Source organism: Mercurialis annua, linkage group LG2 (assembly GCF_937616625.2).
Source record: "Mercurialis annua linkage group LG2, ddMerAnnu1.2, whole genome shotgun sequence".
NCBI classification, from domain to species: domain Eukaryota; kingdom Viridiplantae; phylum Streptophyta; class Magnoliopsida; order Malpighiales; family Euphorbiaceae; genus Mercurialis; species Mercurialis annua.
Window position 1 is genome coordinate 18385315 of NC_065571.1, and position 13749 is coordinate 18399063.

A 13749-nucleotide genomic window follows, 5' to 3' on the forward strand; every position below is an offset into this window, starting at 1 on the left:
TTTGGTCGTGATTCTTCGTCCCTTACCATTGTCTTAAACGTTTCATTTCACGTTACTTTTAGTCGTGTGGCTTGTACAATTGCCTTTGTTTGCTAGAACTACTCATATTCTTATCCTTTTCACTTCTCTCTAGTTTCTCCTTTGAGGTTCGCCTCAAATCTCTTATTGACTTTTTAGTCAACGGTGTTCTTCCTTTACGTCACAGTTTCCTATTCATGTTGACCTCATAAGAATTTCATATGTTTCTTTACCATTTAACTGTTTCGAGAATCTTTCTCGTTAATTAACTTCATCTTTAACTAATTCAGTAAATCCTTAATAACTTATTTGCTTCTTCTTTTTTATCGTCATTCCTTCCTACTATATAATCTACTTCCTCTCTCGTCTTATACTTCTTCTTCTTACTCTCGAATAGCTTCGTAACTTTATCCTCATTCTTCAAGGTATCATCTTAATATTAATTACGATCATTTCTTAGTTTGTCCTTATTCTGTCTTTCATCTTCTTCTCGAAGTGTTTCCTTAACACTTATATCATGATTCTAATTATTCTTTTAAATAACTTGATTTCTCTGTACTAGCATCATCTCTCGTTCTTATGACATCATGGCCTCTTGGATATAATTTACTCTTATCTGTTCAATAACAATGAAGTATCATCTTATCTTTTACTTACTGTGTTCATTGTGTCCTTCCTTCATTTATAATAGCCCCATTATTGCTGTTTTATTCTGGTAATCCTCCTGACGTATTTCTAGAACTTTCCACTTCTCTAATCATCTTACTAAATCTTAAGGGTATATGATTTTCCTCATTATATTTTCTTTCATATTATCAACAATTCTTATATTTATTGGCACATATGCCCATACATGTGCCTTTCTCTTTATATTAAGTCTTATAGCTTAACTTTTCTCCTCTCTATTAACGCAATTTACAGCTTTTAATGCTGATACTAGTGACTTCACTTAATATCAGTCCATTAGTATTATTATCTCTCTTGATCTATCCAACTTCGAACCTTTACATCTTATTGGATTATCTTCTTCATCGTTCATATCCCTTCTCTTTCTACTTCTGTATCTTCAAACACGGATATTGATAAGGTTATATATCCTTTTAATATCACTTGAGGTTCATCACTCATATTATCGTCTTCTCGTCCCTTATACTTTCAATTTCCTTTCTCTAATATATTTCTCGTTCGATACGTTACTTATTTCACCATAGGAATAATCCTTATACTCTTCATCCTTGCGTATTTGTTACGTTTCTTTCGTCTAACATGACTCTCCGTCATTTCATCCTTTATTTTATCATAAGGATAATTACTATATCCTTAAATATTGCCAGCGCATTGCATCTTGACTGTGTTCGCTCTCCGGCAATAACTCCTCGTTCACATTTCACTGTAGCTCCCTTAGCATTATTGCAATTATCATTAACAGGGCTTTATTCTGTTATTGGGATTTGCTTTTAAATTTTATTCTTATTTACTAAGAACATTTTATTATCCGTCGCAGAGTTTCACATCTGAGTTCACTTACTAACAAAAGATTTCAAAACATTCTTTGGCTGGCCAGCTCTTTTAAACCACTTTTCATAAATCGTTTGAAATCATTAGTACAATTGTAGCTCAGAGTGATGACACCTCTCATCACCAAAGAGTTGCTCGAAATCGCATTTTCTTCATCATTACGAAAATATGATGCATGGTCTATATTTTGAAAATCATTCTTTTATGCATTCCTATCGTGATTATGCAATGTCATATGCGATGTCTGAGCACAATCGTACTTTGAAAAATCTTAAGAATTCTTCATACTTTTCATAAAACATAAGTTTACTCCAGATTGTACACTCTGCGACTATTAACGGCTTTCTTCATTATTATTGGGTACATTTCAAATTTTTGTATTGCTGTCACCTTCTGTCATTTTCCTGACTATTCTTCTGTCACATCACTCCTTTCTCCATGTCTCTGATAACTCAATTCACTTCAAAGTTCTTTATTGCCGTCATCCCTACATCCACTCCTTCGGTACACTATATCATATTCTATACAAACGCAGGTACCGATGTTCTACATCGATTACCTTTTAGTAAACCATCTTTTTCTTCACATGTTCTAGAACGTAAGATAGGAATTACGTTCGCGATAGTGTATTATGTATTGTTTATTATATGATTGCTGTTGCAAATTATGTTTATATATTCTTTTATTAGTCGCGTGTTTATTAACATCGCTTCCTATAGGCCCTACCTGTCTGAGGTATTATCCTATAGGTACATTCTACTCGTTATGCTCTATCATGCATGCAGTAAACATATACACAACAATGCAACATATAAACACAAATACTCAAAGCATATTAGTCATTTGATATCGGGGTTGCCTGATGTGGAACGCTAGGTTTCCTAATAATTATTCCAGTGTGTCGACCCTTAACTCTTCTACTGGAGTTACTTCCACCTCTATGCACGGAGTGGGGGTTAGTCCTAATACCAGAGGATCAACTAGTATAATCTGGATAGAACGCACATCTGAAAAAGTAGGGTCGAACAGGATTGCCATCCCACTCGCGGTCAGCCTCGATCTTACGGGCCATCATAGTGGGCGTTCCAAATTCGTGAACATACTCATATAGCTCATCAAACTCGAGTCCCAAACCCCTAACGTATCTACGGTTAATCGTCCTATTATCTTCATTAAGGTCTAGAACTCTTTTGTCCATACGCAGAAAGTCAGAGGAATACAGTCCCATTGTTAGTATTCCTCTAGAAAAGGAGTGCATTTGCCTCCTAACCTGATTCAAAACCACTTGTGCCTGGCCATATGCTAGCCCTCCATCTTCTCTCAAATTACGGTACCTCCGCACATTGGACCAGAAATGTTCACTTCGGTACTCCTCAACGTCTGACCCGTCTAACAATTCTTCTTCTTCTAAGTCCTACTCAGGATTCTCCTCACTTTCTTCACTGTACTCCATTTCAAGCAAGTGAGTTCTACCTCTAACCCTAGAAGAACTACCACTTTCTGATACTGACATGAAACCATTCTGATATATCTCAGATGATCTCCCAATATCTATGTGGAATCCATTCTGGTGGATGCCAGATGGTCCGCCTACTTCGTTATGAAATCCATTCTGATATATAGGAGGCGCTTCCTCCTGTTTCTCTGCAGCATGTAGCTGAGCTCCATTTTGCCCAGACATGCTGAAAAGAAACAATTCCTAACGTCACCGACCATCTGAGCCCCTTTTTCGTTGCTTAACTTCAATACCAACTTATAAGGTGTTATAAACATTTAACATTAAATCAATCTGTACGTAATTTGCAAATACGTAATCACTAAATACCCCTTGCACAAATAATAAACACTTAGTTGCCTTAGTCATCCGTATAAAGAGATACTAGTCACTTGCTAGCTTAATAGTCCTGGTTCGCGCGCGTTATACCATATACTACTAATGCACATATCAAATGAATGCAGACAACTAAGGTCCGACTCTCTGCTGCAGTAGTTCCTAGGTTTACTTACTGACAGAGTATTCAAAGTCAAATAGACATTCAAACACAACTGGCAGTGGTAACTAGACCAACTGCTCTCAAACAAACACTGAAACAAACTTGCAGTGGTAACTGGACCAACTGCTCTGATACCAACATTGTCACGACCCAAAATATTGAGCCGCAACCGGTGCTAGGGAACGGGAGTGGTAGCTCCGGAACCCGTAGCAAGCCTAAAATCACTATTAATTTTTCGCAAATAATAAACAATTATCACAAAGCAACAAAAGCAAGTATACATAACATGTATACACAAACATTTACACTAACTGTTCAAAAACCTCGCGGGCTCTAGTTACCGTACCTTGTACGAACTGGCCTCGCGGTACTATATCTATCAGTTAGTGTATCCAACATATCACCGGCATCTGGTGCCGTGCACAACATATAAAACACGTAGCCTACAAAAACCTATAAACAGGACAACAAGGATATGTACAACAAGAATACACTGCTGTCTAGGCTACGACTCTGTCAACGCGGGACTACTACTGCAGCATTCACAGAAGTCAGAAACTATACATACACAGCTGACTTCTGGACTTCAAAATTGGCCTCTAGCTAAGTCCACACACTAAGCACCTGGAAACAGCAAAGGTGAGGGGTCAGTATTTGGGAAAATACTGAATGAGTTCGCATTTACTAACGGTATTATTATAAAATATAGCATCGCATCTCAATAAAATATTAATATAAAACATATAAACATGTATTTGATCCGTATGAAACTAATATCCTAGCATGCGACACATCTCTCGAATAATCATTATCATTCAACCCAATCGTAAATATCAATCGCGAGTCCAACTCGCTGGTGGCCCAGCCACTAGATACGGGGACTCCAGACTACACCGTAGCCGAGTACTCACTCGTATCAAATCATATACCCAATCGTAAATTTCATATTCATCATCAGCTCCCAGCTATGTCAAGTCATTTCTTAATGCAAACATACTAGACTAACTCGATACTGGTGATCACACAGCCTATTGACACCCAATAGGTAGCTAGTTTCTTCGGATCGCATACTAGTTCTCGTAAATAAACTTAATGGAAACATATAACATTTAATCAAATCATATAACATGCGATGCGTAAAAACAGTATACATATCTATATAAAATAACTTTACATATATAATACACGAAAGTAAAATGCAACTCACAGTGACCACAATCCAATCACAAATATGGTCGATGAAATGATATGCCCTCGCTGGTCCGCTTCTACTGACTCCACTACTCGCTGACACGTCTGATAAATCGTTAATAGTTAGACGTGATTCTCGCATTCTTATACGTATAATACTTTTAAGTTTTGGGATTTAATTTCATTTTATACTTATTTACGTATTCGATATCTCTAGTCGTAGAGACAACTTAGCGAATACCATATCTCATAATTGAGAATCGCTTAATGTCCTTGACGTTTTCCATTATTGTTATTTATTATCTAAAACGTCGAGCTACTCTCGAGATTAATGATTCTCAAAGTCTAAAACCCGTCCTTTAGAGTCAAATTACTCAAAACGTCAAATACCTAGATCAATTATAGTTTGCATACGCATGGAGGTGAGTCGGGGTGTACGGGCGTGCCCTTCGGTAGGTACACGTTCGTGTACTCAAGTACACGTTCGTGCACCTCACTGGTGCACGTTCGTGTACTCCCAGTACACGTTCGTGCACCATAAAAAGTGCATGTTCGTGTACTTTAGGTACACGATCGTGTACCTTGCTAGGTGCACGTTCGTGTACTTCCAGTACACGTTCGTGCACCCGTAAAAGATCTAGCAAGAACACAAGCATTCTTTTAGAATTTTCAAGCTGCCAAAGTGTTTATTAATTCGCCAGCTCTCAAATTCTTTTTTTTTTGGCGAGGGCACTCATTTATTTAATACACCATTCTCATCTTAAAAATAACCAGTCATCATCTTCCTTACTCATGGCAACCGTATTCCAGAATATCTAACCGGCACGAGGACGGTTGACTCTCCTCCGCCCACTTTTTTACCTTTTCTTTTCAAGAAACACAGTTGTAGTAAACAGTGAATGAAACGGAAACAAAATATAAGTACGATAGATAAATAAATGAAAATAAGTTGGGAAATGGATGGCGGTATTTTTTGTTGGGTTAAGTAGCATTTTTCTTTACTCGAACAGGTTACATTATGCTACCTCTTTAACTCGAGGTTATTAATTGGCTCCTCGTGCAAGGCTGGAGAGTTATGTTAATGGTTTTATTCAATTTCTATTGGTTATATTATTTTTAGTATCGCAAGGATAACGTCATGTTGCATTCAGGTTTATTTTTCCAATTAGATCAATGCGTTTATTCAGTAGATTTATTAGAATGCTTATTTTTTCTTTCAATTTTGTATATTTTTAATTTTTATGTATTTCGGTAGCAAGATAAGTGATTTAGTTGCTAAAACAGTATCAACCTAGTTCAAATAATTGTATATGTCCTTCAAATCTCTAATAGATTGAGCTCAAATCTTAATTGAAATCAATACCTTAAAAATAAACATCTCTAAATTGAAAATGTGCATGATTGATGAAGGACAATTAAGCAAACACATTCAATCTCTAGTTAAACGAATCAAACAAAAAGAAACTAATAGAAAATGCATGTGATTACAATAATTAAACAAATGTATCAATAAGATACATTATTGTTATTACAAAAGCATATATTAAACCAACCATAACAAAACATAAAATAAAAGGACTCATCTAACTTGCTTGAAGCTAAAAACAGCTACACCTCCACATAAAATTTGCACAAGCTGATTGTGCATCTTTGTTGCTACATGGTGATCGGCTGGCATTACTAATTCAAGCAAATTCAGATTACGAACCTATTTAAATAAATACTTATTCAATAGTTAGACAACCTTTCATGAAAACCACGCAAATTTAACACTCTTTACTCAGTCTTCTATTCAACTTCTTTCTTTGGAGCTTCCACTTCTAGTTCTACTGCCGGTGCTGCTTTTGGTGCAGTTTTCGGTGTCGGTGCTGGTGCTGGTGCCTCTTTTGCTTCCTCCTCCTTTGGAGCTTCTTTTGTAGTCTCTTCGACAGCAACACATGTTTTCTCAACAGTTTCTTCAGGTTTTTCTTCTTCCGTTTCAATTACTTCAATCAAAGATTGTTGGTCACCTTCCGGTACAGCAACTGGTTTTTTATCCTTTGGTTTTTCCTCTGCTACTGCTGGTGCTGCTACTGTCGGCGCTGCAACTTTCCGTACTGCTACTGCCGGTGCTGCTACTGCCGGTGCTGCTACTTTCAGTGCTGCAATTGCTGGTGCTGCTACTGCCGGTGCTGCTACTTTCAGTGCTGCTACTTTCGGTGCTGCAATTGCCGGTGCTGCTACTGCCGGTGCTGCTACTTTCAGTGCTGCTACTTTCGGTGCTGCAATTGTCGGTGCTGCTACTGCCGGTTCTGCTACTTTCGGTACTGCTACTGCCGGTGCTGCTACTGCCGGAGCTGCTACTGCCGGTGCTGCTACTGCCGGAGCTGCAACTGCCGGTGCTGCTACTGCCGGTGTTGCAACTGCCGGTGATGCAACTGCCACTGCTGCAATTGTCGGTACTGCTACTCCCGGTGCTGCAACTGGCAGTACTACTATTGTCGGCGCTGCTACTTCCGGTGCTGCTACTTTCAGTGCTACTATTGTCGGTGATGCTACCGTTGGTGCAACAATAACTTCAACACTCTCTCGTGCCTTTAATTCTTCAACTTTCTCCTTGGCTGGATGTCCTATCTGAGATGGCACAACCTGAATATTATTTTGTACCTCGTCAATGAAGAATCTTACAGCAGTAAAATTTAACCCTACTATGTTAGACGGTTCTTCAACTAATATCAAAGCTTTCTTTTTTAGTTCAACTATCAAAATATTCAACCAGCTGATAATATATAATGACCATTGTTTAAAATCTTGATTTGTGTTTTCCCAAGTTGCATCAAATCTCTATTCCATCGAAACATTTTCTGTTTCGAAAATGTGATGGAAACTGAATCACGAAACTTCATTTTTAATATGAATAACTTTAATTTTAAACATATATAAATAACTTTAAAAATAAAAATGTTTTCCCTCGTTCATATACAAGTTTTCTTTTTTTCTTCATATCTGTGTCCATGCGATATAGGTTTTTCCTTATAGAAAAACATTCACATATCTTGATCCTGATTAGTGTTAAATCCGTATATGTCTAATATAGTTGCCAATATATATCATATATTGTATATAAATACGTGAAAAAATTACATTTTAGAAAAATTTATTAATGAGTTACCTCGACTGCTGCCATTGAAACTGGAGAAATTAAAGAAAAATACTAAAAAGATTGTAAAACTAAGAAGAACACAACTGAGAGAAGTGGAGAGTGTAACAAAGAGATTTGAATGTTTGATGGAAAAATGAAGAATGAGAGTCATTTTATAGGCAAGTTTTTAAGAAAGAGGTGAGAAGCGCTGCTTTAAGAATCTTGGGACTTGACATCTCACTCACTCCATTCAAACACTAGTTATTAGGTCAAATCTATTTTTAAGTCCTTATAATTTTTTTTCATCCTTAATAAATGAGTTTATTTTTTTATTTAACCTTTGTACTTTTAAAAATAATTTTATTTATAAAAGCACAGAAGTGTGAAGGACTAAATAATTTTTTTTTAAAAGTATAGAAATTAAGTGCAAAAATAAAAAACTTCATAAAATTATTTTTAAAAATATAAAAATTAAATAAAAAAATAAAAACACTTGAAAATAAAATAAAATCAATTAAAAAATTTAGGAATTTTAGGATAGAGTAAGCTTATTTTTAATTGCAAATAGTGTTAACCGAAATTATTTCAAATTTAATTTTTAGTGATAAAGGAATTGTAATTTTATAGAGGTATCTCATTTTTTTTTTTTAATTTTTATTGCTTATTAATCACTTTTTATAATTAAATCACATGCATTCATGACCACATAAAACTAATCAAATATTTATTTTCTTAATAAAACTGAAATATACAAAATTATTAATGGAACTTGAACTTTAACTTTTAAAACTGAAACCCCTATCCCTAAAATTAAATTAATATAGAATAATATTATCAAATGGTTTAATTATTTTAAAATATTTCACATTATGATCTTTTTGTTTATATTATAAATTTATAAAATTGTTAAGTTATTTTATTTTAAAATTTTTAGTTTCAGTTTTATCAAATTTTTTAAATCATAGTTTTTTTCAATTTAAAAAAGTTCAAATATGTTCTTTATATTTAACATATAGCCTCAATTATTAATACTTTTTAATAATATTAAGAGATTATTTAGAGTATATGTCAAATATGAAGAACATATTTAGATTTTTTTTTTAAATTCGAAAAATCTAATTCAAAAAAATAGATAAATAAGATAAAATTGAAGATTTTGAAAGTTTGTAATATATGTTTTGAATAATTACACCTTATTAAAAAATTTATTAGACATGATATATTTTCATTTGAAGAGTGATTAGCATTTTTAATTTTCCTTGTTCAATTTAATTTAAAATATTTTTTTTGAGTGTTCTATTTTAATTGTTAATTTCCATTAATAATAAGATTTCGTATTCTATATTATCTCTAGGTAGCCTTTTGATTTGAGAAAAGACGAATAATAAATGGAGGCCATTTTCAGCTAAGCCATCATCTTGCTTTTGGTTTTTGTGCTTTGTGCATGTAGGTCACCATAATTAATTATTTCAAGAGTATGGGCTTTGTGCATGTACTTCTCATTTACTTAACCTTTTTTTTTAAAAAAATATCATCAATATATATTCCTTTTAATTATGTCAATCCATTTTGAAATTTTCTACTTTTATGTTTTTATTGTTCAATAATCAATCGTGACATCTCACAACATTCCCTAAAACAACTCACTAAACCTTTTAAATTTTGTTAATTGTGCCAGTAAACTTCTTTTTATCCAAAAATAACCAAAATATTCCTAAATTTTATAATAAAAAATCAAATAAACTCAATCCAATCAAATTTAAGATCACCACCCAACCAAATCATACATAATTATCCACTCAACTAAATCAAAACTAAACCATCAACCTATCCAACTAAACCAACCAAACCATGAAAAATGTTAGAATAAAAGATCACTTTACCCTCTGAATTTGGCACAAAGTATCAAAAACGTGCAAATTGAAAAAACCGGATCACTTTTACCCTGAACTTGGCAAAGCCGGCTCAACCCCCCCCCCCCCCTTATGCTGACGTGGCACTTAATTGGAGAGTAAGATTTATAAAATCACAATTAACTCTAATTATTCACACTTAAATCCTAATTAATTCTAATTAAATTTTCAGGGATCCTTTTGAACTTTTTTCAAAACAATTTGAATTTTTTTTTCTTTTTCTTCAATAGATTGGCCGGAAAAATTTTCGGCCAACCGATTGAAGAAGAATAGACCCGCCGGCGCAGGAACAGACATGTCGGCTGGTCTGTTCTTATTCTACAATAACAGACCCGTCGCCGGGTCTGTTTGCTGCATCTGGGTTCGCCGGCGAACCCATATGAAAACACATCTGGGTTCGCCAGCGAACCCAGATGCGTTTCCATCTAGGTTCCGTCGAACCTAGATGCGTTTCCATCTCGGTTCCGTCGAACGTAGATGCGTTTCCATCTGGGTTCGACGGCGAACCCATATGCAAAACGCATCTGAGGCGAACCCATATGCAAAACGCATCTAAGGCGAACCCATATGCAATCGCGCATCTGGGTTTTCCTCAGGCGAACCCAGATGATCATGGGTTTGCCTCAGGCAAACCCATGAAGGAGGAGCTGCTGCTCCTCACCGGAGCAGTAGCTCCTCCTTTAAATTTTTTTTTTATTAAAATATAAAATATAGGATTAAAAAAACATTTGATTTTTTTTGTAAAATATACAAAATGGTTCTCTTTATTTTGAATTAACATTAATTTGATTTATAAAGTTTTAAAATAAAAAGGATTCATTTGTTTTTTTTATTATTATTAGGTACTAATTTAGAATGAGTTAAAAAAAATTATGATATTTTTAAACTTTTTGCCATTAAAAACCACCTAGTGAAAAAAAACCACTATAAAAAACCGGAGAGTGTATTTCACTCTCTTAGGTGAGAGTGGGGAGGTGGGATATTTGTACCAAATTTGACAAGTTCATGGTAAAAGTGATTATGTTTTGTTAATTTGGACGTTTTTGATACTTTGTGTCAGGTTCAGGGGGTGAAGTGATCCTTTGTTCAAAAATGTTATATATTGAACTCTTTCTTTCTTGGTTTCATGGAATGGGCCGAAATAATTCTATGAAGAGGTTTTTAGACAAATACCAATAAAAAGATAAAATATTCTCAAAAATAATACTTCAAAGTTGTTTTTTAAAAAATACAATTTGTATTTTTTTTCTCAAAAATAGTTTTTTTAATTCCAAAAATATGGTTATGGTTAACCAATAGTATAATAACAGGTTACTAATATATACTAAAAATTAATTAACTATAAATTTATCAGTGATTTACTCACGATTTACTAACGGTATACTAAAAATAAAATTATTAATTTTTTAAAAAGTACAATTTGTTTAAAATACACAATTTAAGTTATCAACAGTTTACAAACAATTTATTAACCATATATTAAAAATAAATTGTATTACAAATTTACCAATACCTTACCAAAAGTCTACTACTAGTAGATTAAAAATAAATTTATTAGTATATCAATAGTGACCATTGATTAACCAACACCCAAAACTATTACCGATACACAAGAAAGAAAAAAATTACATAAAAAGTAAAAGCATCATCAAAAAATAATTTCATTATAAATTTACCAACGGTTTACAATAGCACTATCCATCTACACTTGTCAAATAAACCAAATAAATTTACATAACTGCCCCTACAAATACCAAAACATTTCACTTCTTCGCCTTCTTCTTTGCCGATGCAGCAGCCTTCAAGCATATGCAATGCAGGCAGCCTTGAATCACAACAAAGAAATCAAAGCACAATATTAAAAATGACGTTAAAGTAAGAGAAAGCTTTAACAATATAAAAGAATACATACCTACTACTGTTCTTGGGCAACTGAGATGGCGCGTGCAAATCACCTTCCGTGGACACTTCTTGGGCTTCAACCTGCTTCTGTGATTTATGCAATTCACCAAATAAATTAATTAAAAAGGTAAAAAGACATGTCTTAATTTTTATAAAAAATTGTTTTAATTTGCAATTGGTAACTGCTTACACCGGTCCAGAGAATTATGGGTCAGAGCATCACATGAGCTTATTTAGGGAATGAAGCCCAACTAAAGCCTTTTTCGAATTGGTCTTTTACTTTTTAAATATGAATTTGTAACTCATTATGATTATTTCTCTTTAGGAATGTCAATTTGAGTTAGATTAGGAGACTTGATTTTATAGAGTTATAAATAGTTCAGAGTTTTATATTTTTATTATCGACAAATCAATCAATCAAAAACCAAGCCCAGTGCTTTTTATCCTGCAATCCCCGAATTGTTTTAATTTAGGAGTAGCTTTAATATTAATCTCGCATGAGTTCCTTAACTTGTAGATTAATGCCATTAGATTACATGTTTAAGTATTTTTAACCAACGAAGCCCTGTGAATATCTTTTCACAAGTTTGTTAAAGCATCAAATCTCAAACCGATCCCGACTATAAATTCAAAAATTCGAGTCCGGATTATTTCTAGGCGAACATCTTTCGGCGACTCCACTGGGGACGTTTAGTTTATGGTTAGCACAAAAACAGACTTTAAGGACGATGCCAGGCACGCTCGGTCTATACGGCGCCAACAACTGAAGTAGGGAAACGAAGTAGTAGACGATATTGATTCGGACATATCAGAGATCATGGCCAAGGACAAGAGCAGGTGAACTAGTCAAGCAAAAGGGTGAATCCCTCTGTCACTGATGGAACCCCTCCGACGGACAAGAACAATGAGGTGACCGATGACTCCGCAGACTACCCTCGCCAGCTTCCTCCATCTCGCCCTTCTTTATCACAGGCCGACTCTCGGCTATGAGGGGTGAGATCGCCCAGGAAAATAAACAGATGTTTGATGGCGTGATGCATCAAATGTCGTAGGTTATGAAGAACATCATGTCTGATCAGGCGTCAGAACAAAGGCGGATTCATAATAACTTGGACGACCTTAGTAAGGCGATGGAAAACTTGGGCAAACTCTTTTCCGGACAATTAGTGGCCGAACAGAGTTACAGGAGGGCCGAACAGAACCGGACACCGAGTCGATTCAGATATCCAAGTAGTACGGTCGAGCAAATACAACAACCCAGTAAACTGGGATACACCTATGGGTCCGTCAAGATCTTGACTAGACCCAAAGCTGATTCACCAGGAAGGGCCGATCACATAGGGACGAGTACATAGGCTCCCCAAGAAGCATTTAAACCTCAAGGGAGTGGATCATGAGCTAATGCTCAGGATGTGAACACTAGCAAACACCAATCCACGGAAGTGAGCGAGCCGAACATATATGATCAAGGGCAACTCTTGAACATGCTGGAGAAGCTCAGAGTGTACTTGAAGCTGATGCCTCGCCCTTCGTATATGAAGCCTTACCCTGATTAGATAGACAAGTTGTATCCATTCCCGCGGGGATATAAGGTTCCTGAGTTCAGCTTATTCTCTAGAGAAAAACGAGGGAAGTAAACGGTAGAGCATGTCACCCGTTTCTCGGCCCAGTGTGGCGAAGCGGCATCCTACGATTTCTAGAAATATAGACTGTTTGCGAGCTCGTTGACAAAAATGGCCTTCACTTGGTACTCGAGGCTAACGCCGAATTCAGTAGAAACCTATAAGGATTTAGAAATACATTTTCATGAGAAGTTTTACAGAGCACCTCCAGATGTCACTCTTGCCGACCTCGCCCGCATCTCACAGCTGCTGAGCGAATCTGCAGAGAAATATATCGGCCGATTCAGAAATCTAAAGACTAGATGTTCGACGAAGATGTCTGAGGCCGATTGCGTTCCGATGGTAGTCATAGGAATGAGCTTCGCCATGAGAGAACATTTTGAAGGGTACTGGTTCCGAGACTTGTTTGAACAAACAAACAGGGTAACGAGCTATGAACGAATGCTCCAAGAGAAGGAACAGAGGCGAGG

General features: G+C 35.4%; 1 protein-coding gene across 2 annotated transcripts; it reads right to left on the reverse strand.

Annotated features, from left to right (window-relative positions):
• Positions 1-6214: 6214 nt before the first annotated feature.
• On the reverse strand, positions 6215-7972 carry LOC126667987 (uncharacterized). Of its 2 annotated transcripts, none has more exons than XM_050361149.1 (2): positions 7873-7972; positions 6215-7334 (listed from the first exon to the last, which is right to left on the reverse strand). In XM_050361149.1, the coding sequence occupies exons 1-2, from the start codon at positions 7885-7887 to the stop codon at positions 6510-6512; spliced, it is 840 nt and encodes a 279-aa protein (XP_050217106.1). In that variant the 5' UTR covers positions 7888-7972; the 3' UTR covers positions 6215-6509. The 2 variants fall into 2 exon arrangements, with proteins under 2 accessions (XP_050217106.1, XP_050217105.1); XM_050361148.1 differs by having other exon boundaries at positions 6215-7349.
• Between the last annotated feature and the right edge of the window lie 5777 nt (positions 7973-13749).